Source organism: Xiphophorus maculatus, chromosome 19 (genome assembly GCF_002775205.1).
Source record: "Xiphophorus maculatus strain JP 163 A chromosome 19, X_maculatus-5.0-male, whole genome shotgun sequence".
NCBI lineage: Eukaryota > Metazoa > Chordata > Actinopteri > Cyprinodontiformes > Poeciliidae > Xiphophorus > Xiphophorus maculatus.
The window spans coordinates 17,241,786-17,263,404 of record NC_036461.1 but is presented as its reverse complement, the minus strand read 5'-3'; the positions used below and the strand labels follow the sequence as shown (position 1 = coordinate 17,263,404).

General features: G+C 40.1%; 1 protein-coding gene across 1 annotated transcript; it reads left to right on the top strand.

The window, feature by feature from the left end:
• Nucleotides 1-4,999: 4,999 nt before the first annotated feature.
• LOC102225523 (otolith matrix protein 1-like) lies at nucleotides 5,000-11,357 on the top strand. The gene is made up of 9 exons (XM_023352390.1): nucleotides 5,000-5,169; nucleotides 5,282-5,418; nucleotides 5,697-5,799; nucleotides 6,283-6,468; nucleotides 6,881-7,055; nucleotides 7,743-7,810; nucleotides 8,617-8,801; nucleotides 9,999-10,170; nucleotides 10,357-11,357. Exons 1-9 carry the CDS (start codon nucleotides 5,088-5,090, stop codon nucleotides 10,365-10,367), a joined length of 1,119 nt encoding a protein of 372 aa, XP_023208158.1. The 5' UTR covers nucleotides 5,000-5,087; the 3' UTR covers nucleotides 10,368-11,357.
• The last annotated feature ends 10,262 nt before the right edge of the window (nucleotides 11,358-21,619 follow it).

Sequence of the window (21,619 nt, the reverse complement as noted above, 5' to 3'; positions counted from 1 at the left end):
CAAGAAAAATAAAAACCGGAAGATATTCATTGCAAGATTACTGACATGTTTGTCAAGAAAAGGAAGATCTTAATAATCTTAGTAAAGGTAATTTTCTATGTATGTGATAATAAGGGGAAAGGTAGGAGTGAACAAATGTAGTACTTCTTTTATTTCAGTATTAAAAGTCTTAATAATTTTACTTCAAATATCCAAGCAATCAATACAAAATGATGTACAACCAGCCATTTTCAATGTAAACCTAAAGTGGTTGGTCATGGCAGGCTAATAATCTAAAGCAGGGTGTCAGACTCACTTTTATAACAACATTATCAATGTCCCAATAACGTTTGGTCATATCACAATTTATAGATCAAATTATCAATTTCAAAACTGTTAAAATATAAATAAATCTAAAAAAATAAAGCCTCTGCATTTAATAAATACTCTTTAAAATTTAATACTACTAAACAAACTTTCACATTGATGCAACTTGGCACCATACAAACAAAAACTGATTTGATTAGATTAGTGAAATAATACTTAGACACACTACTTCTGTTGTAGTTTTATTTTTTTGTGTAGTTATGGGGGCCAGATTTGGCCTGTGGCCCTTGAGTTTGATAGATGTGACCCAAAAGACATGGTCAAATCAAGACAGGAATGATTCAGCAGACACTGAATCAACTTTCCTCTAAACTCATCTCAGAACCCAGAATTAGTCAGAAAGCCCGTGGGTTCGCCACAGACTATCTTGCTAAATACTTAATCTAAGGGTTTCATATTTTTACTGTTTTCAGGGCGGGATTACGCTACTACAATAAATTGTTGATTTGTTTCAAGGTTGATACACATCGTCACTGTGAGTAAATGTGGAGGAATATTACTCTCCACATTTCTATTGGTAAGCTTCGCCTCTCTTTCGCCAAACTAAAGCAGGACAGGAGACGGAACAAAAAGAACTGCAGATGTAGAGTTTCACTCTCACCGTTGCTTATAGCAACTCACCTAAATCCCTACACCTTTCCTTTTTTCCCCCTGCTTCTAAGATATCTATTTCAGGAATTAAATTTCAGGTGGTTCCTGCTGAATGCCAGATGTATCAAGATAATCTGTGTTATTTTTTTCTTTTTGTCACCTGGCAGAGCTTGTAATGTTATGTCACTTAGTCTGATGTGATTAGCTGTTTCACAGAATTCAGAATCACTGAACCATTTTATCACAATGCCACAGTCTATCAATTGTTAGGAGTACATTAAAGTAAACGCTGTATTTTAAAGCTCACACTTTTTCTATTCTGTTTGTAAGTTTCAGACTGGAATGTGCAGACAGAAATGTGAATAAATGTTTTATCATGGAAAAAAAAAACTGGAAAAACAAAACAATACCCCATAAATATCGAATTTCACCTATAAATAGACCCGATTTCCTTTCATGATATTATTCTGATCCTGGAAATTCTTGTGTAATGCAATACATAAAAAAAAAAAAAATCCAACATTCTTTTGGCTACAGAGAAGAAAGCCTGTTCAAAGTCAAAATCCTCAATGATAGAAGAGTGCTTTAGTGTTGTTGGCAAGGGTCACATAAAAATAACAATGACGTAATGGCTCTCACCTCTTCATCTTTTACATTTTCCTTCATAGAAGCCCCTTCTTACAGTCAGTTTTCCGTATCTTTCAAAGTTGTAATTTTTGTCAGTAACTTTGCATGGAGCCCCTGAACCTACAGGGGTGAATCAGTGTTAACTCAACGCCTAACAGTCAATTAAGCAAATTGTATCAGTAAATTCAGTAAAGGTCCCAACTATTCGTTTATTTAGAGCTGAGGTTTGACTAGTTTTGGACCTAAATACACTTTGCGTGCAAGAATTTCCAAACTCCGATTTATATTTGAATGTATTCATGCAGTGAGATCACAGCAGCTCCTGGAATTGGCTGCTGCAGGTAATTTAACTTCCACATAGATGACAGTGATGGCGGTTAAAGAGGGAAGTAAGTGCCCATGCAGGGTGAATGCTGATATTAGTGAAGATGAAATAAGGTCCAAAAGACACGAAGCAGAGCAATATTTTGTAGGAAATAGAAAACGACGCCCTGTGAGGAGATGTGAATTCTCAGCAACTATGCAGATGTAAATGAGCCGAATGTGTTCGTCTGGACTTTACTTCTCATGTTCGGTTTTTAATTAAGATGATTTGGAATGGATAAGAGATGCTTTGTCCTTTTTTATGTGAAGTTTCAACTCTTTAATTAAAAAATAAACCAAGTTTGATATCTTTACTTAGTAACCCATCTAAGCCAAAGCTATTTAAATTTGATTTCATTTTTGGATAAATTTAGTTTTTAGCAAGATCACAAAGGGAAACTCTTTCACTTTTCTGTAGCAGAATTCAAATAAAACATAAAAAAAAAATACTCAGTTTGACGGGGAAATTCCAACAACTTGATTCCTAAAGGTAAATTAGCAAAAAAAAAACTTGGGATACAGTGAATGTTTTTTGTGTGTGTGTGTGTGTGGGTATGTGTGTGTGTGTGTGTGTGTGTGTGTGTGTGTGTCGCAGCCAAAACAAGAGACAGATTACTGGAAGAAATACCTTCCAATGTTTCTTCTCCAGGGGAAAAAAGCAGTGTTGGATGCAGTATATTAAAGGCTTATTCCAGTTAAGTGTGTTGTACACTGGTAAAGTATGTGCACCATCTACACCTCTGATTTTATTGGTTATATCAGGATCTGGTTGCGGGTGTGTTGCTGCTAATACAATCTCTTCTTCGATATGTCCCTGTTGCTCAAGTTAAATTGATATTTTCCCACTTTACAACATACTTCATCAATTTAAATCTGAATTTTATGTAATGCACAGCATGTTTTTTCTTTTTTTTATAAGTTCACAAATATTACTTTGTGAAGCCTCCAAATGAAGTTCAGTTCAATACACAGAGTATTTAACCTGATTTTATCTGATCTGAGTAGAAATGCAGCTGCTCGCTAAAGGTACCAGAGGTTGGTTAGAGAACTAACAGCAACACGAAGACCGAGGAACACGGCGGACGGATCAGAGAGGAAACTGAGGAGAAGCAACAAGGACTCCCTTTGTGGAAAGAAAGTGAGACATGCCAAACATGGGGAGGAAGTCGATCTGGTCAAATGAGACCAAACTTGCACTTCATGGCCCAAATGCGAAGCGCCGCTTGTGGTGGAAATCTAAAAACACAACACATAACTCCAAACACAGCATAGTGAAATATGGTGGCAGCGGCATAATCCTGATATGAAGTAACTCTGGAAACCTATTTACTCTTTTGACTGCAAAATTAGACGTTTGCTAGCCAGAAGTAGCCATTTGTGAGAACGTGAAATGTACTGGGTGAGTGTGTGTGTGTGTGTCAAACAACGCAGGTGCAGCGTGACTGCTCCTGAGAGTGGCTGATGACGGATGGGAGTAAGTAGCTAAAGGCTGGAAATAGAGAGTTTTGCATTGTTAAACAATGATATGAAATAATGATTTGGTAGCTAGTGTTGAACTATGATAGAGATAACCATTTTTACCGGGAAGCAGTTTGTCACGCAGTTTTAGGATTTCCTCTCTGCATTTTTCCTTTTTTTTTTTTTTTTTTTATAAGGCAAAACAAAAGTACCATCTAGATTGTTTTACTTCAAGATAGTAAAACAATCATCTAGCAGTAGTTTTTTATTACGTATGATTGAGTCTGAATGCTCAGTGGTGGAATAAAGTAAGAATAAAGTGAAGTACTCAAATGCAGAACTCTTCCGGAGCCTTTATTTGTCAGTTTAGCAAATTTCTGGCCGATCACACTCTATGTTTTGGGCACCACACTAGAAATGATTCTGCCCTGGTTTTGACTCAACAAGAAGCTTAGAGAATGCTGAAACCAGGCTACGGGACAGAAAGACGTCATTTTGTTCTTTCAGGCCTGGAAGGGAGAAAACAAACCTGTGTTCTTGTGGAGTATTTATAGGCCTTAAATGGTTCCCAAGGGCCTGATGAGCCTTTATGTCCTGAGCCAAATCTATGGGGAAGCTTTTCTTCAGTAAGGACGGGGAAGTTAAATGGAGCTAAACAGAGAATAAACCTTGAGGAGAACCTGTTGGGAGCTGTAAAATATCATTGACCAGAGGGGTGGAGGTTCACCTTCCAGCGAAACAGTCGCCCTAAACACAGAGGTTTAAATCAAAGCAATTTCATGAGGTAGAACGGCCCAGTCAAAGTTCAGATCGAAATCCAATTGACAATGTGCGGGCATGGCTTGAAAGCTGCTGTTCAGAGACCAGCTCCATTTATTCCAGCAGGACTTAAGGTATTTTGGAAGCATTTAGTGGAGGCCTGCTGCTATAATTGTTGCAAAAAACACCTTTCTAAATCTCCATGAAATTTAAATTGCAACTAAACACTGACCCAGAAGATTCAGTTTTGCATTCCTTCCCAACAGATTTACTTAAATTTATAAGAGTTTTTATGTGACTGGACGTTGTTAGAACTGAGTAAAAGACAGACAAACAGTTTAATTGTCTCCAGTAGGTGATCTGTGTTCCCTTCTCTGGGTCTGCTGGGCATGAACAACAGCAGACGCTGTTTGTTCTTCCTTTCTTAGAGCTGTGTACTCTGGTGAGTCGGAGCAAGACCTATTCGGTATCTTTTCTCCACGAACAGCGCTTAGGCACAAAGATGCATTGTCCACTGCTTTTTTTTTTTTTTTAATTAAAGACCCCTGCTCGAGTCTCTGTGCCAGGTGACCTGAGCTGCTGCGATGACATGAGCCAACCAAAACGGTGTCTATGGTTGGGCTTAAATCTTAGTGGATAATTGGAGGAAGAAACACTACACCACTATCGAGAGATGGAGGTAAGGATTATCTATTGAGGACTTAGACCTAATAGTCAAGGATGGAGGAATAATATGATGTTTTCTTCTCTCTTCATCCAATCTCCCTACGACATTCCCCTGCTTTATACCTCCTCTCTCTGTGGTGAGGTTATGTGAGAGGGAGGGGGCTGAATTAATTTTTTCTGACCAATGAATCCCACCTGGTCCTCATCTCTGCTGAACTACAGAATCATTCTGCAGCCGGTTTCAGACCAGAGTCGACATGGAGAGAAGATTCGCTGTGACTTTCCTGCTTTTGCTGCCTCTTCTGAGCGTCGACTGCGTCTCCAACCAGAAAACTACAGGTACGCCAGTCGAAGGCTTACAGGGAACATTTGTTTCTAGAGAATACAGAAATTTTCATGTGATCTTGCTTTAACGAGGGGGAAAAAAAAAAAAAAATCTTCTCTGATTCAGTCTCCTGGTGTGTGCTATCGGACGCCGAGGAGCAGAAGTGCCTGGATTTAGCCGGCAATGCCACGGCCAGGAATGTGAGGGGATCGCTGATGTGTGTCCGCGGCCTGAGCACCAGAGACTGCATGGAGAAAATCAAGGTGCACAAAGATGGAAATAGCATACCTGTGTTTTAAAAATCATTTCTAACTCTGTGAAAAATACGCAGCAACAATTCTGACTGAATTCTTTAAATATCGTTTACATTTTTCACAATGTGGTGAAAAATAACACTGCAATACATATACAATAAGATGTGTTGTTTTTTAATAAGCAAAATAAATGATACATACATATGTATATATATATGACATTATTTTTGCATTTAGTTATTAGTTGTATGTTAATAGGCTACATGAAGACGTCTCTGTTTTCTCAGAACGGCACAGCAGATGCAGCTTCGATGTTTGCAGATGATATGTACGCTGCGGGTCTCTGCCATGGCCTGGAGCTTGCAGCAGGAGAGTCTCATAATGGAGTAGGTAAGCCACATGTTGGAGCACTTAGTACAATTAGCTCACTAGGGATTTTTGCCCAAAATGTATCAACATTTTTGTTTCCAGAAGAAGTACAATATTTGGTAGAGATGCACTGATCAGGCTTTTTTCTGGCTGATAACGATTTCGACTTTGGCCAGTTTGATTTATTATATAGTCAGGATTTTTGGAAGTAACAGGCAGATTTGTTGATTGGCGTAGTACTTTAGATTTCAACAGAAACTTCAAAACGTCTTTTATCCAAGAACATGTCTCCAAAATGATATTTAACTGAACCAAGTGCATGCAAGTTGATAACTAATGTATTTAAAGATTAGAAGTGGTGTGTGATTTACAATTTGATGCATTTAAAAAAAACAACCTGATAATTTTTCAATGCAAAACCAGTTAATTACAATCTCTGCCTCATCAATTGGTTTCTTAAGTCTGATTTCCTGCTTTGATGTGTGTCCAACCGCCTTATTCCAGACGGAATCAGCTACTATGTGGTGGCAATGGCCCGGCGCTCCTCTTCAGACCTGTCCTTGCTGGAGATGCATGAGCGCAGCTCCTGTCACCCCGGCGTCCGTACCACGGTGGGCTGGACGGTTCCCATCGGCTACTTGGTTAACACATCCCAAATCAGCGTAGGAGAGCAGTGCAATTTCCCCAAAGGTGAAGGCAAGCGTGACGGCTGCGCGCGAGTGTGTGTTGGTGTACACTGATGCGTGGAAGGTATTTGAGAGGTCCGGAGGCAGGAAGTGGGGGGAGCAGAGTGGTGAATGGATGGAGGTGGGATTTGGAAATGTGGGAATGAGATGAAACACTCAAAAACACTCTGAAAGAACAGACAGGAAGATTTAATTACCAAAAAAAACTGTGTCCTCATTGTGTATGTCACATAATGTTTCTTGGACTTTAGTTTAAATGTAATCACATAACATTAAATATGCAGCTGCTTTGGTAAAATACTATAAAGGGCAAATACTGATAACTAATTTGACATAAAAAAAACCTAAAAAATATGCAAAAGCAACATTTGTCAGTGTCAAATTTTGGCTGACTTGTTCTCCACTTCTCCTGTCAGCGGTGGGGAACTTCTTTGGTTACAGTTGCGTGCCTGGCATTAAGGATCCTCTGCATGATCCCAGAGGCAACAACCCGAAGAACCTCTGTGAGGCATGTATAGGAGACGAGAACGACAGACACATCTGTGCCAACAATCACAGGGAGAGACATTACGGAGAGGCAGGGGCCCTGAGGTACGACTCCTTCACCAATAACTCACTAACGACACCTGGAGTTGGGGTATTTTACTCCAGTTGTGACCACAAGTATTCAGCAACTTTTGCTCAATACCAGACTTTGGCACACCCATTCATGAAACGTTGCAAAAATCTTCAAGTCATTTTGAAGAGTGCCTCATGTTTTGTGGTGATTTGGCTTGTTGACACACTTAGATCATGCAGCGTTCTGATTTCTTCGTATGCTTTGGATAATTTTCTGGCCAAAAAACACAAGGTTTAGTTCATTAGATTTTTCTTCACAATATTCTGGTATTTCAGGGTTTGTTGGGTAAATTCAGTGAATAGAAACAAGCATGCATCATCCCAGCTGCCCCCGCCCTCTCATACCTTACAGTTAGCATGATGTGGTTTTCTATACATTTAAGCCAAATCCAGCTGGATTCCTTATAGCCAAAAGTTGTAGGTAAATTACCAGAAGAGTTAAGGGGACTCCACATCTTCATGTTTGTGATGTTAGGACAGAAAAGTCTATTGTTTTAGCAACACGCCGGACTTGTTGCTTGTTGTAGGTCACAGAGAGAAATGCTTATCACTTCCCCTACCATTCGTACTGAATTTGAGAGACAAATAAAAGTCTGGTCATATGTTTCTATAGATTTTTTCCCATAGGTTAAGTGGGTTTAACTGTTGTTCCCCTCTCAGGTGTGTTGCTGAGAACCTCGGTGATGTTGCGTTTGTCAAACACACAACAGTCTTCGACAATTCGGATGGTAAGAGCAAAAAGATTTCTTCAATAGACAAGTGGTGATGAAACACTGCTGGTGTTTGCCCGAAGCCAACTGGGCTTGTAGTACCCAAACCAGACACAAGATGTCATTGCGGCACAAAGTATTTCTGCTTTTTAAAATTGTGTGCAATCCAGGATAAATGAGAAAATTTCACTGAAATTCAGCGAGGCACATCAATATGTCTCCCTGTGAGATTTATAAAGACATAAAGATGGATGAAAAACAGGAATTAAACAAAAAAAAAGAGAAATGATATCATAACAAACAGATGTCCAAGCATTTTTCTGTCCAGCAATAGCATCCTAATTCTCAGCTTGGTGCATCTGCTGCTTTGCTTTGGGCAACATCCAAAATTAATGGTGATCATTATCACAGTCATGCTGCACAGACTCTGTTGGTAGACGAGAAGGAGCAGCTTGGCTCTGGCTCCACGAACACTGCAGCTGTTTAACGAAGCTTGCTGCATCATATGCTTTAGAAAGGTCCAGAGTGGCACCAATTAGGGCAGGTCAGGAGAGCACAGAAGGCCTCAGCTGATGTCTGGGGAAAAGTCAGCGTCAAGGTGGTCTACCTCTCTTTCACAAAAACATCTGTTTGGATGCGGAAAGGTTAACTTTTTAGGATTAAGAAGGCAAATTGGAAATTTTGTACTCAAAACATGGATCTTGACCAGCAAGAAATACAAATGTAAATATGTTCATTTATCAGCATTTCCATTTGTGTTTTTGTTTAGTTTTTTTTTTTTTTAAAAAGAAAACTAAACTCAGTTTTGCACTCCTTTTGGTCAGGCAAGAATCAGGAATCCTGGGCCTTGGACTTGGAGCTGGAGGACCTCAAGCTGCTGTGTCCAGACGGGACAGAGGCAGGTCTGGATGAGTATCTGCGATGCCACCTGTCAGCTGTCCCCGCCAACGGCGTTGTGGTGCGCATGGAGGATAAGTGCCGTGTCTGGAAATACCTGGAGCGTTTACAGGTAGAACGCAACAGCTGTCATTATTAGTTTGTGTTACCCCAAAGGCACTCGCCAGCCACTTTATGGGGTGAACTTGTTCAATTGCTTACAACAGAATTAACAAATAAGCCAAGTCCCATGGCTACAACTCAATGCATTTTGAGTCTTGTGTGATGTTGAGGACTTGCTGGACTTGAAACGGGGCATCAAAATGGGAAAGAAAATGGTTTCAGATTTATGGAAATGGGTCAGAAGAGAGAAAACATCTCTTGGGGGGCAGCTGTACGGATGAAAATGCCTTGTCGAGATCAGGGGAGACTGGTTTGAGATGCTAAGGCAACAATAACTCAAATAGCCACTCATTACAACAGTCTCTGAACCTTGAAGCAGATGAGTCACACTAACGCAACATCCTAACAGGTCCCACTTGGGTAATTTAAGAACAGAAAAACAAGGCCAAAATTTGACCAGACTTCCAAAAGTTGGACAATAAGAGACTGGTAATAATGCTGTTTGGTCAAATGGATCTTGATTTCAGTGGTAACATGCAGGTTAGGTAAGCTCTGGTCTTCACCACAGGAATCCACAGGAATCCTGGGATCCAACCTGCCTTCTGACAGCAGTTAAGACTGAAAGTGGTATAATGGTTTGGGGGTGTTTTCTTATTACACTTTGGGGCCCTTGTTGCCAACTAAGCATCATTTAAGCTCCACAGTGTTGTTGAGTATTGTTGCTGACAATGCCCTTCCTTTATGACCAGAGTACCTATCTTGTGATAACTTCTTTCTGCAAGATGTCACAAAACTTAAATCATCTCAAACCAGTTTTTAGTTCATTATCACTCCAATGGCCTCTACAATTTCTGGCCCACAAATCTGTAGCAGCTCTCAGGTCAGTTTGGGCTGAAATCTCTGTTAAATCTATGAGGAATTTAGTAATACTGAGGTTTAACCAGTAATGTGACCAGTATATAAACCAGTATGTATTCATCCAGAGTGAATATTATCGCTCTGTGCTGCTCACTGTGGAGATCGTAACAGGGAATCCTCACTCCTCCTTCCTTCCTTGCAAGAGAGTGTAAGACTGATACGTCCTGCGCCATTCCTCCAGCTGCACATGCCCTCAATCTCCCAGCCACACATGTTCCCTGAACACGCCAACGCACATCCATGCATGCCCTCATGCATTAAGTGCTGTCACACGCTGTCTCTCCTGCAGAATGTGTTTGGCAACGCCACCGAGGGCTTCAGCCTGTTCAGCTCGGCAGGCTACGGCCAATCCGATCTGCTGTTCAGCGACGCTACCCACCACCTGCAGAGAGTTCTGGGTAGTTACACCTCTTGGCTGGGCCCCAGTTACACCACCATACTGCAGGCCTTCGAGTGTGAGGGTAAGAGTGATGATGTCCGCCTATTCGCCAGTGTGCACAATTGGGTTTATGTGGGTTTGCTTATGAGGAGTGGGTGGCTAAGTGGCTGGATAAGTGTTTTCTGCTTTTTATATGTGCGTGTTGGGGTGTGTGTGTGTGTGTGTATTCACTGCAGCTGCTCTCATTACTGCTCTTTTCCACAAACAGGCTTCTGCTGATGGAAGAGGGGGAAGATACCCAGCGCATCAACTTCCACCCCATCCTGCTGTCTCCATGCTAGTGTTCTGCCTTCCCGCCCTGCCATCTGTGTCCCTCTGCTTTAACACCATTTAATTTTTTTTTCTATTGCTTTGTGTTTTATATTTGTTTTGTTCCTGAATTTCACCACCCATTTCTCTCATTTTAATCATTGTCCTTCACTAACTTGGTGTGTTGTCCAACATAGCAGCTGCGAGGACAGCCAAAAACGGGCTAATCAACTTTTAAAAACTCTGTCAAACAAGATGTGGGGGAAAGGAGTAGAAAATATGACGTAAATTGGTAAAAGTACATGATAATAATGTAGAATATAATAGTTATGGTACCTGTGGTAATTACAGATGAACTCTCTTAATTTTTTAAATCAAAGGTTCAAACAGTAACCATTGAGTTTGACCCTCAGAAACCAATTGAACACCGCAAAAACATCCTGCTAACTGTTTCACTCCTGTGTGTCTGTTGGGGAATTGCATCCTTCTTAGTCCACAGCTTCAGCACCGCCACCCTCTCACCTCCTTCTCACAGGGTCCGTCTCTGGCACTGAACAACTGGGTGCTATTAACGTTGACATTAGGAGTCTCAGTTACTGTATCAGTGTGTGTGGGCGTGCACGCACGCGGGTGTGTGTGTGTGTGTGTGCTTGGGAGAAGTATGCATGCTTTCCCACAGCCATTACTGCCCTAATTGGCAGTATGGTGTATTTTATATCGTGTGTGTGTGCGCGTGTGTGTTTATGTGTAGCTGTTGGTAGGGTTGCTTCTCTCCCATGGCTTGTGTAGCTCGCCGTTTTGGATCAGTGCTTTCTCACGTCTGGCATGGTGGGCCGCACCGTGCCAGCACACTGTGTATTGTAACGCTATGCAATTTGGAGGAAGAACGTTGAGGCTTGAGTCGCCTCTATTGCCCCCTTAGGGATTCTTGACTGAAATAAATTTTTTCATTACTTCGCATCATCAAGATTTCCACACTTGTACTCTTCAAAATGTGCCTGCTTGTTTATCTTTTCTTGTTTTTTTTTGTCCACAACAAAAGTACAATTCCTTTCAAACTTATGAAGCCCATCAAGCTTTTCCACATTCTGATAAAAGGGTGCCCACAAACTTCAGTGGATTTTATTGGGTTCTTAAGAGGAAAACCAATACAATCACTGCCTGTTTATGAAGTGGAAGGAAAGTGAAACAGACAAAACAAAACAAAAAAGTCCCAGTGGGATTTAGGGTTGGAATGTAACTGGACTATTTAGACACATCATTTCACTTTGATTTAAACCATCCTATTGTAGCTCTGGGAGCATATTCAGGGTTATTGTCCTGCTAAAATGTCAACATCTGTCATTCTCAAGTCTTTCAGAGCTTTCAACATGTTTTCAACATGTTTCTTCACTCATGGCGCCACCTTCAGAGGGTGGCACAAATTCTTCAAACGAGAAAGTCGTCCATATTTGTTGATTTCCTTTTCTCGTTGGCATGACTAGTTGGTCGGTGGGGAGAGATTGTGCCTCTCAATCAGTTTTCCCACACACTCCCGCATGCCCACACACCCACACACACACAAACACTTATGCAACAACCAGAATGATCACCTTTAGACTTTGACCAGCTTTCCTGTCGCATCTCCATGAAATAACACCGCCACCACCATGCTTCACAGGAGAGATGACATTTTAAGGTGCAATGTTGGTTTCCCAACATTTGTTTTTACAAGTTGATGTAGGAATCTGGCAAGAAAACAACCTGATTGCAGAACAACTGGATTTATTCTGAAATGGGTAAATTATTAATGATTAGATGAATTGAATTGTGCTGAGTAGAAGAGACAGAAATTGGTGCCACACACTTTGAATTTGCATTATCTCTGTCATATAAAATAAATTAAAGTTTGTCATTGCATTATAATAAAACAAGGAAAAGTTTAAGAGGTATGAGTAATTTGTAGCTGAATGTTAGCGCTGAAGGAGCTACTTACACGTTTGCGCTTCACGCTGGGTTTGCCACTCAATATTAGTAGGTTGAGGTCTTTTTGGTGATCATTTATAATTCTGGTTACAGGGTAAAGTCAGTCAAGTTTGGCAACTACAGATAAAATCACTTACCACTTTATAGCTGCTTGATCTTCTGGATTGTCTTCTACAAAAGTCAGAACGGTCAATAAATTTCAGCCTTTTAAGAGTTGCTTGCTTTTGTTTCCCACACCGCTTCCGACATAAACTGGACGAAGTTCTTCTCATCAGACTGCGCTTTTTGAAGTCTCCTGGCATGAAGCATTCACAGGTGGTCCATTGGCAGGATTTTCAAAGAGGTCTATTTTCTTTCAACTTGGGTATGTATCATTGGTGCTTTTTATGCCACTGCTTTAAACAAGGCTTGATGTAAATAAGTCATCTGTGCCTGAATGTGTAGAGCTGCAAACTTCCCCTTTTTCAATCAATTAAATGATGATGAAGAATAATTCTCCCTTCATTTTGTGTCAACTATTCCGGCTGACGCAGTCGCGCAATCCCGATTTGCCTGAAAACAAATGATCCTTCTTGTTTATCACATACACACTTAAACGGTTTGACTGGTAAATCAGGGACAAAACCATTATCATCAGTGGTCCCAGCAAAAAATAAATAAAAAAAACAGACATCTTTCTAGAGACCCAGTATGCCTTCTGGCAGAGCTTCACCTCATTTACAATATTAATCCTATAGAGAAAGCCTCCACATGATGGAGTGGGACCATTTAGCAACAACTAGATACTGTAGATTGAACTGCACTGCAGCAAAATGCTGCAATCACTCTCCTTGGATCTCCTGCTGCTCCCCTTTTTGCTGTAATGCAACACTAAAACCACGAACAGAACAGCCTCAGTGCAGCCCAAGTTCTCAGCTGAGAATAATTAAAAGAATAATTAAAGATTATAAAAAGTGTAGATTTGCATGCTTTTTTTATTGCAACAATCTGACATATTAAAGAGGGCGGTAGCTTTAAACAGCAGGGCACACAGTTAGAACAAAACACATTTCAACAATGTGTTTTATTGAAACACAACAAACACAGTGTGTTTGTTTCCTTTTTTTAATGGAAAAAAAAGAAAAACGTTCAGGAAAATCTAAGCAATTCTCGAGCATTTTTGTGGAAAGAGATGCCCAGCCTGAAAAATAATAATAATAATAATAATATTAGGAAACACAAAACTGATTTACAAATTATTGATATGGAGCTATAAAAGGCTAACTTTTCCATCCCAGCAGTGAAAACCTTCTACAAAGACGCAGCTGAAAGCGTACTGATACACCTCGGCGGTCAGATCACCAGTCCATCGCAGCGCTGCACATCCATTTAACTCAAAAGTTGTCAATTAACAGCAAAAGATTACAAAGCCATGAAAATTTCCTAAAAATGTTTTTTTTTTTCCAATTTGAAAAATTCTTAAAACATTCACTATTTTTGCTGTAATGCTTACTGACTATGCAGGAAAGATTGGTCTGATTTCATGTCTGAATGTGAGGAAAATCAGGTAATGTCCCATTTTATACAGAGTCTGGAAATATGTGGTATTCATGTAAATCTTTCAAGCACATAATGTGTATAACTTTTAGACATTCCCATTTTATAATGCTATATGCTCAACAAAACACAAGACCTATACTAAATATTGTTAGTCGAATTAACTCCACTTCAATATCATATCAGAAACATAGAAAATGATTGTATGTTCTGTCAAAACTTTTCAAAAATGTATTTTATTTATTCAAAATTGGCTGCACTATCTGACAGGTCAGAGTTAGAAACTAAGTATACCCGGCATGTCGATGCACAGGCATACAAACCAAATGAAAACCTTGTGTGACTTTGCTAGTGTCTTTATTTACGCTGGCACGAGGGACGCCCTGGACGAGGCGCCATCTGACCAGAGGTTGTGGGGCAAAAGCGGCACAGAAGAGAGAAATGACAGTGATGGAGGGGGCAAAGATAGAGGAATGACAGGTAATCCATCAGAAGGATGACTGTCATTATTCAATTACCACCCATCCTTAGCGCTCTTGATAGCCACACACACACACACACACACCCACACACGCACACGCACACACACACACACACACACACACACACACACACACACACACACACACACACACACACACACACACACACACACACACACACACACACATCTCTACTCTCACACAGTGAGAATTTGCAGTGGGTTGGGGGGGATCCTCTTACATGAGGTGGGTGAGTGCTCTGTGGGTGGCGAGGTGAAGCAGGATATGGGACTTGGCTCCAGTTTCTTATACGCTTTTAGTGCAACAGACCCTTAAATCTCTGGTCCTCCTTCCTACATCTCTCATCTCCATTCCTTTCCTCTTCCCATTGCCTTTCACATCTAACCCATTCACCATGCTTCCTTCATTCCCTCCCTCATCTCGTTCCACACAGTTCATTCAAGCTCCTTAGCCCTGAGATGATAAGGGACATAGAGAATGATTAGATACCAGTGACACCAGGCTTATCGCTCTGCTCCCACACTGCTCTCCAGATCCTTTTGCATTATGAAAACCAAGCAAAGCAAGAAAACACACACACACACACATGTGAGGCTCATGGGATTTGCTATACGTGTTTATGGACTCTGTTTACATTATGGAGCATGTTGCTTCTGTAATGATGCAGGTGCTGAATAATAATGATAAAAAAAGACCAAAAGTGGCAGATTGTGAGCGTGAAGCAACGGAAACAAAGATGTTTATTAATATTATTGTTTCTTGACAATTTGTGTAGTTTTGTGCAAAGTTGTAGAAGTGAATTGATAGGTAAAGATGCTTTTGTACTTCTCTTCAGATCCTTTGACAATATTTGTTTTGCCTGGAATAAACGTCTCCATGTCTTGTCAGAAGCTTTGTGGACATGAGCAATCACTTAGCCTCGAAATGAGCAATGAAAGCATCTGCAAATGCTTTGACTGTTAAGCCACGGCCCTTTAGTCCGGCAAACCCAGCTGTGTGCTCTAAAAGCCTGTTTAATGTTAAAGAACAAACTGATCTGCCTCTGGTGGCAGACTTCATATCTGAAAAGGATTTTTATTACCTTTTGCTTCATTTCCATGCCGTGTTAGCAAATTTAACTCTGTTATAGCAGCTGAACATCTTTTGTTTATGCTTCTGACATGTGAAGCAAAACTTTTTAAACCTTCAAACTCATCTTTCTTTTTGGCAAAATCAAGAATGCCCTTAAAGGGCCGGTTGTGTCAGCATGTATTGATAAAGTCTGTTCACAAACTGTTAAAATATCAATAAATTCATAAAATTAAATAATATTATTGAACATCTTTTCGGTCTCTCCAGGATTTTGTGATTCTTTTTGCATTTTTTTGCAATTAAAAACCAAAGTGTTTGTGCTACTAATTTGGAAGTATTTGGTGGAGGCTGTGGTGGTGCAGGGCTTAAGCACAACGATTCGATTCCTGGCCTGGCAACCTTTGCCGCATGTCTTTCCCTTCTCTCATTACCCACTTTCCTGTCAATTAACTATCAAATAAAGGCCACCAGAGTCAGTAAAAACTCTAAAAATAATAATTTGAAAGTATTTGCGCTTATTTATGACGGTAAACGCCACGTTTTATTATTCGTTGCATAGATCGTGGACTATAATCTGACATCAATTAAGGCTGAGGCAGCTGTTTAGTACAAGTAAGAATGTTTGAGAAAAATCTGCAATAAACATTAAATTATTAGCGCAAAAAAGTGTGTGAATTTCCACAATAATTCTCAAGAAACTGGAGGGACTGATTGATATAATTTGGCAGTAAAAGGATAAAAACTGCATTGATTTGATTGATAACATAATATTTAAGCACACTAAATATTTAATCTAAAATCTAGAGGGCCACATAAAAGGCTATGGCGGGCCAGATTTGGCCCATGGGCCATGAGTTTGACACACGTGTTCTAGACCATAAGCCGGTTCCTCAAAATGATCTTGTTTTCTGCTCTTACAAAACTGTTGTGAAAGCTAAAATCATTCCCTTATGATGGCTTCTTTCCTTGAAGCTCTTTAGTCACAGAGAAGCATTATTGTGTTGAAGGATACAGACTGAACTCTGAGGAACCTCTCAGGAACAAAAGGGCAGGATCGGATCCAGTCACAAGGTCTGACTGACCTCTGAAAGCTGCAGCTGCAATGAACAACCGTGGAATAGTTCATTATACGAAGCAAACTATTTTGAGTGAAACTCTGCAACCCTCTGGCATGTGTTTTAGCCATCAGCAACATTTTTTTTTCTTGTTTCAGAGTTCAAAGTAAGTAGCTATTCCAGACAGATGCAGGAAGCTCCGAAGTTGAAGAGAAATTCCCTAAAGTCGACCTCCTGGCTGGCCGAGCGGCTTTCAAGAGTTATTCCGCTGTTGGTGTTTCTAAACGGAAGGCGTCTTCCACTATCCCCATTGCTGGAGCTCTGATACCACAACATGAGGAACTCCTCCAACATCCAATCAACCTTTTATTTACCTCTTACAAAATCATGATCATTTTTAGGTAAAAGATGTTTCTTACGATCAAATCTTACTAAATACATTTTATGAAGATACGAAGTGAAATTATTGGACTTATATATTATTAGTTAGTCTGTCAAATTTAATTTTTAATCTTCAAAATTGCCCTTAGTTTTGCTAAATATAATTTTTTCACTTCTTATCATTTGTTAGACTGCCATTGCCTCTTTATTCTCTTCTCCCTTCAGTCCTCTGTCTGGGACTTCTCCCATTGAGCTCGATTTCTCAGGATGGGTTTCATTCTGGTCAATCAGCAAACAGAAGGAGAAGTTGTGAATGAAGTCCTGGATTTTCTGTGCAGTTTCAGTATTGTATCTGTGTGTAGTTTTAGCAATGGCAGTAGAGTACGCAAATAAAACCATTCAGTCCATGTTGGCCACACTTCCAAATATCCAGCAATTAAAGTCAGAGAAAAAGGAGTGTTAAAGACATTTTATTTATATTTATATATATTTATATTTACCTTCAGGGTGTTTCGTTCAGTTCGACACTTCTCCCTTCGCAGTAGAGGATGGTTGTTTATAATGTGGCCGATTTCCGGTGAGATTCACGTCGTTGTAAATCGAGCTAGCGCATTACATACGTTACAAAACTTTAGCTACTGGAAAAATCAGATCCAGTCGTTTAAAAGTCCACGTCTTGTTACCATCATCTGTGCTCTCCTCTTTCTTTCTTTATGCAAACTTTTTTCTCTGCATTTCTTGCCTTCTAATGCTCTTTATTCATTGAATATATTTCCTTCTTTCTTTTCTTATCCTCATGCTAGCTTCGTCCCGCCCAGTTTCCTCATCCATTACTGCGTCCTCTCATCCCTCTTTTTTTTTTAATGTTTATCCACTTTTTTCCACTAACTTTTGCATTCATCTGTTCCTCTCCTCATCTCAATTTCTCTGTTCCCCTTGATCTTTTTCTTTTCATTAAAGTTCTCTCAGAGCCGCATGCAGATCCTTTTGAAGTATACACACAACATGTACTAGCAAGTAACAGAGACTCATTTTAGTCAGAATAAAATGATGTTCATACATGTCAAAAGATTAGGATGATTAGTTCTAACATTAGAGTGCAAGCTGCTTGTTGCAGTTTTAATTGGATTAAATATTAACATTTTAAATGACTCCAGTTGCGTTACAGGCTATTAGATTTATCTCAGGACAATTAGACGATGAAATTGAATTCAGTGTTTTTAGGTTTTTTGTTAACTATTTAATCATGTTGAGCTGACATGTTTCAAGGAAAAAATATCATAAATGAATAAAATTACTGTACTTATTGATTGATTTTCATTTTACAATGCTTCCCCAAATAATGCTGGACTATTTCACATCTTTTCAGATTACAGCAACAAACTTCTACGCATATTATTTAGATTGTTTTTTTAGATAGAAAAAGATTGCGAGTGAAAAAGTGTGAATTAGAAGGAAATAAAAATGAAAAACCTGAAAAGTTTGGTGTACATTTGCATTCAGGGCGATCTCCTCTGATATCCAGAAATAGAACTGATGCAACAAATAGCCTCTTATGTTGCCTAATTAGGACATTGTCCCATCCTGTTTGTATTTTAATTTTGTTATTAATGCAACATTAAGACCTCAGAGAACATTAGCGAATAAACAGCCTAACAAGCACACACTTTTAAAAAAGCAAAATGGATCCACACACCATGTTTGTGGTGATACTGGCAGTCTCATGCTTTTGCTATGATTTTCTTGTTTCGATAATAAAGTGGATTCATGTAAACAAAGGCAATTCTGAAAAATAAACTCTTTCAGAGGCTACAAAAACCAGGGGTTGTCACTTTTGAATTTTCAACCAGACCTACTATGCAGTTGGTTTAGACCAAAGTACATCAATGCCTTACAAAGACTCTGGAAAAAAAACGTCCAAAATTTAACCCGGGTAAAAAAATCTATGCAAAGACTTTCAAATTACCATTCACACACACTCTCAGTCCCATCTAGCTAAGGTTGAGGTACTTTTCGAAGAAGAAAGGGAAAAAAGTTGATTCTCCAAACCCAGAAATGTTTTAACTCAGAGCTACTGAATCCAGGCTCACACGTTAAAACCTTTTGGGAGTCGTTAAAAAATGTGAAAACTTTCACAACTCACTCCTTGACGTTGGTTCCATCACATAAAATCCCAATATAAATACATTGAAAAGAAAAAGTTGCACAAATTGATGCTGTGTCCATTTAGGACACACATACAGACAGAATAACATTTAACATCTGTAGTTTCCTCAAGTTCCCAGTGAGATCCATTAATTCTGTCCCTTGTACCTTCAAAGAGTCTCTTCTCCTGCCTCTTACTTTTGTCCACTGCCTACTTTTTCAATTACCCTCCCCTGTGTTCCTTCTACCTGCTCCCTTTCCCATTTGCTTTCATCTACCTTTCTTTTATTCTTTCCTTGTACTTTATTCTCTCCCACGTTTTTTTTTTCTCAGTGCCTCTATCCTCCTGCTCCCTGTCCTGGTTCCCTCTCTCCTGCTCTCTCCTCCGTGGGGCAGCAGCTCTGTAATGTTGTTAGGACATGCACTCATTAATAACCCGCACTCCGAGAGTCTTTACTAGTGGAGCGTGAATCTCTCATCCATTTGGGGACGAATAGAGGGTGTTGTTCTGGGTGTGTGTTGGTGAAGGGTGTACGCATAAAAGCCAATAAAGAAGAAGAAAGAAAGAAATCAGTGACGTGAGAGAAACGTGATGTTTTATAGCATTGCTAAGAGAGTGCTGAATCAATTTGAAGTTTTCCCTAGCCAAAAAATACTTTACGTGTTTGAAAACTGCGCCACTCGTCCTCGTTATGGGACCTCGCCTCTGTGCACACCTTGGCCCCGTGAGTCATTACTTGCGAAAGACCGCCAGAAAAGTCGCGCACATGCAACAGAGAGAGCATCTTGCAATCCTCCAATTACGGGGAGGATCTGAGAGAGAAGCACCGCTGCCTCATAAAAGAATAATTTGTGGCCGTCCATGTCTGAACCTCATTAAGGAACCGGGAGACATTTGAAGTAGTGTCACGGATAAACATGAGAGCTCAGGTAAAGGCGGCTGTCCGGCAATTAGCGGCGACAGGAGGAACTTAAGAGAAGTTAGTGAAAGTTAGTGTGACTTTAACAAGGTTATGTGTGTGAATGGGTGTGAGCGAATGTTAGATTTATGCTCGGTGTGCCACCTCTGCCTGCTCCTGCACACCGTAACAAGTCGACAGGTGTACGGGCCGGCATCCCGGACAATGACTAATGCAGCACTAATGGTTGAACTCACCCCCACACACGCACACATATGGAAAGAGAGAGGAGCGATGTATTGTACAGTGAGTGTTGTCTAACCTTAGCAGTGCATGGAGCTTTGAAGCCAAAACAAAGAGGAGAAAGCAGAGGATGGAGGGAGGGTGATTAAATAGTCTTGTTAGTCCACAGAGTGGTTCAGAACATTAAGAGCTGGGCCATTCATCAGTATAATGCACACACGCTCACTATGTATACGCTCATATTGATTGGGCATGTTCAAAATGTCTCTGGTCGGCGAGTCTGGGAATTCTCATCAGATAACGGCCTGCAAAGACACATCCGCTCTGTACCCAAAAATTCCCACATGTACACACACACACACACACACACACACACACACACACACACACACACACACACACACACACACACACACACACACACACACACACACACACACACACATAAACCTTTTACTTCCCATCTCGCTTTCTCTCAAACAGATTAATTTTCCATCACTTACCCCTTCTGTCATGAGTGAGCGCGGGCTCATTAAAACTCTCCAAACTCCCTCCCACACCTCCCCATCAGTCTCTCCCCTCATAAGTGGACAGAGCTCTCTCGTTCTACGGAGGTGGAGATGGTAAGTGAGAAAATAAATAACTTACACACACATACTTAGAGACGTGGGCAAGATGAGGGGGTGAAGGCAGTTTGACTGTCAGGAGAGGAGATGAGAGAAGGAAAGTGAGAGGAGGGAAAAAAAGGGGACAAAATAGGTGGATTGTTAGCAAAGACAAACTAAATGAGGAAGGAGGAGGAAGGATTTGTGCAAATAGGATGAAAAATGAGCAGACAAGGCAGGACAAACGTTAGGAAAATGGAAGGAGGTTTGGGAATGTTTAATAAAAGAGATACAAAAATAGAACCTATATGGATAAATCCATGAATTTATTCATTGATTAATCTTAAGTGAGAAGAGAAAGCAAAAATGACATGTTTACTGAAAGGCAGTGGTGATTTCTTCTGTTAGCGATATAGCTCCCCCAGAGCGCCCTGGTGCAGTTTTCTATTGCTTGTTTGCAGGTCCGGTCAATGGGAGTCGGGCTGTAATAAAATCCAGCCATGCATAGATTCATGAAACTGAAATCTGGGACTGTTTACCAAGCAGTTTTCTACTCTGATCTCTAGTTCAAAGCTGAAACACCTAGACTGGTCAAACTCCTGGTTTATTAAATTTTTATTCTATGTTTGAAAGTGCAAAAAAATATGTTTTTTTTGCCACTATAAAATGAACTGACACAATCATGAAAACAGCAAAGTACAAATAGAAAAAACGTTTGACTATATGATGCTAACCTGATCCCACATTCTTGATTTTTAAAACCTACTGATGAAAACCTTATGTGTATATATATAAAAGAAATGATAAAAAAGAATCTGA

Bases quoted from the DNA above. Each gene is read 5' to 3' on its own strand.
- LOC102225523 (XM_023352390.1), top strand. From the start codon at position 5,088: ATGGAGAGAAGATTCGCTGTGACTTTCCTGCTTTTGCTGCCTCTTCTG. The intron at 6,469-6,880 runs GTGAAGGCAAGC...TTCTCCTGTCAG, and splicing joins GCAGTGCAATTTCCCCAAAG to CGGTGGGGAACTTCTTTGGT. The intron at 7,056-7,742 runs GTACGACTCCTT...TTCCCCTCTCAG, and splicing joins GGAGAGGCAGGGGCCCTGAG to GTGTGTTGCTGAGAACCTCG.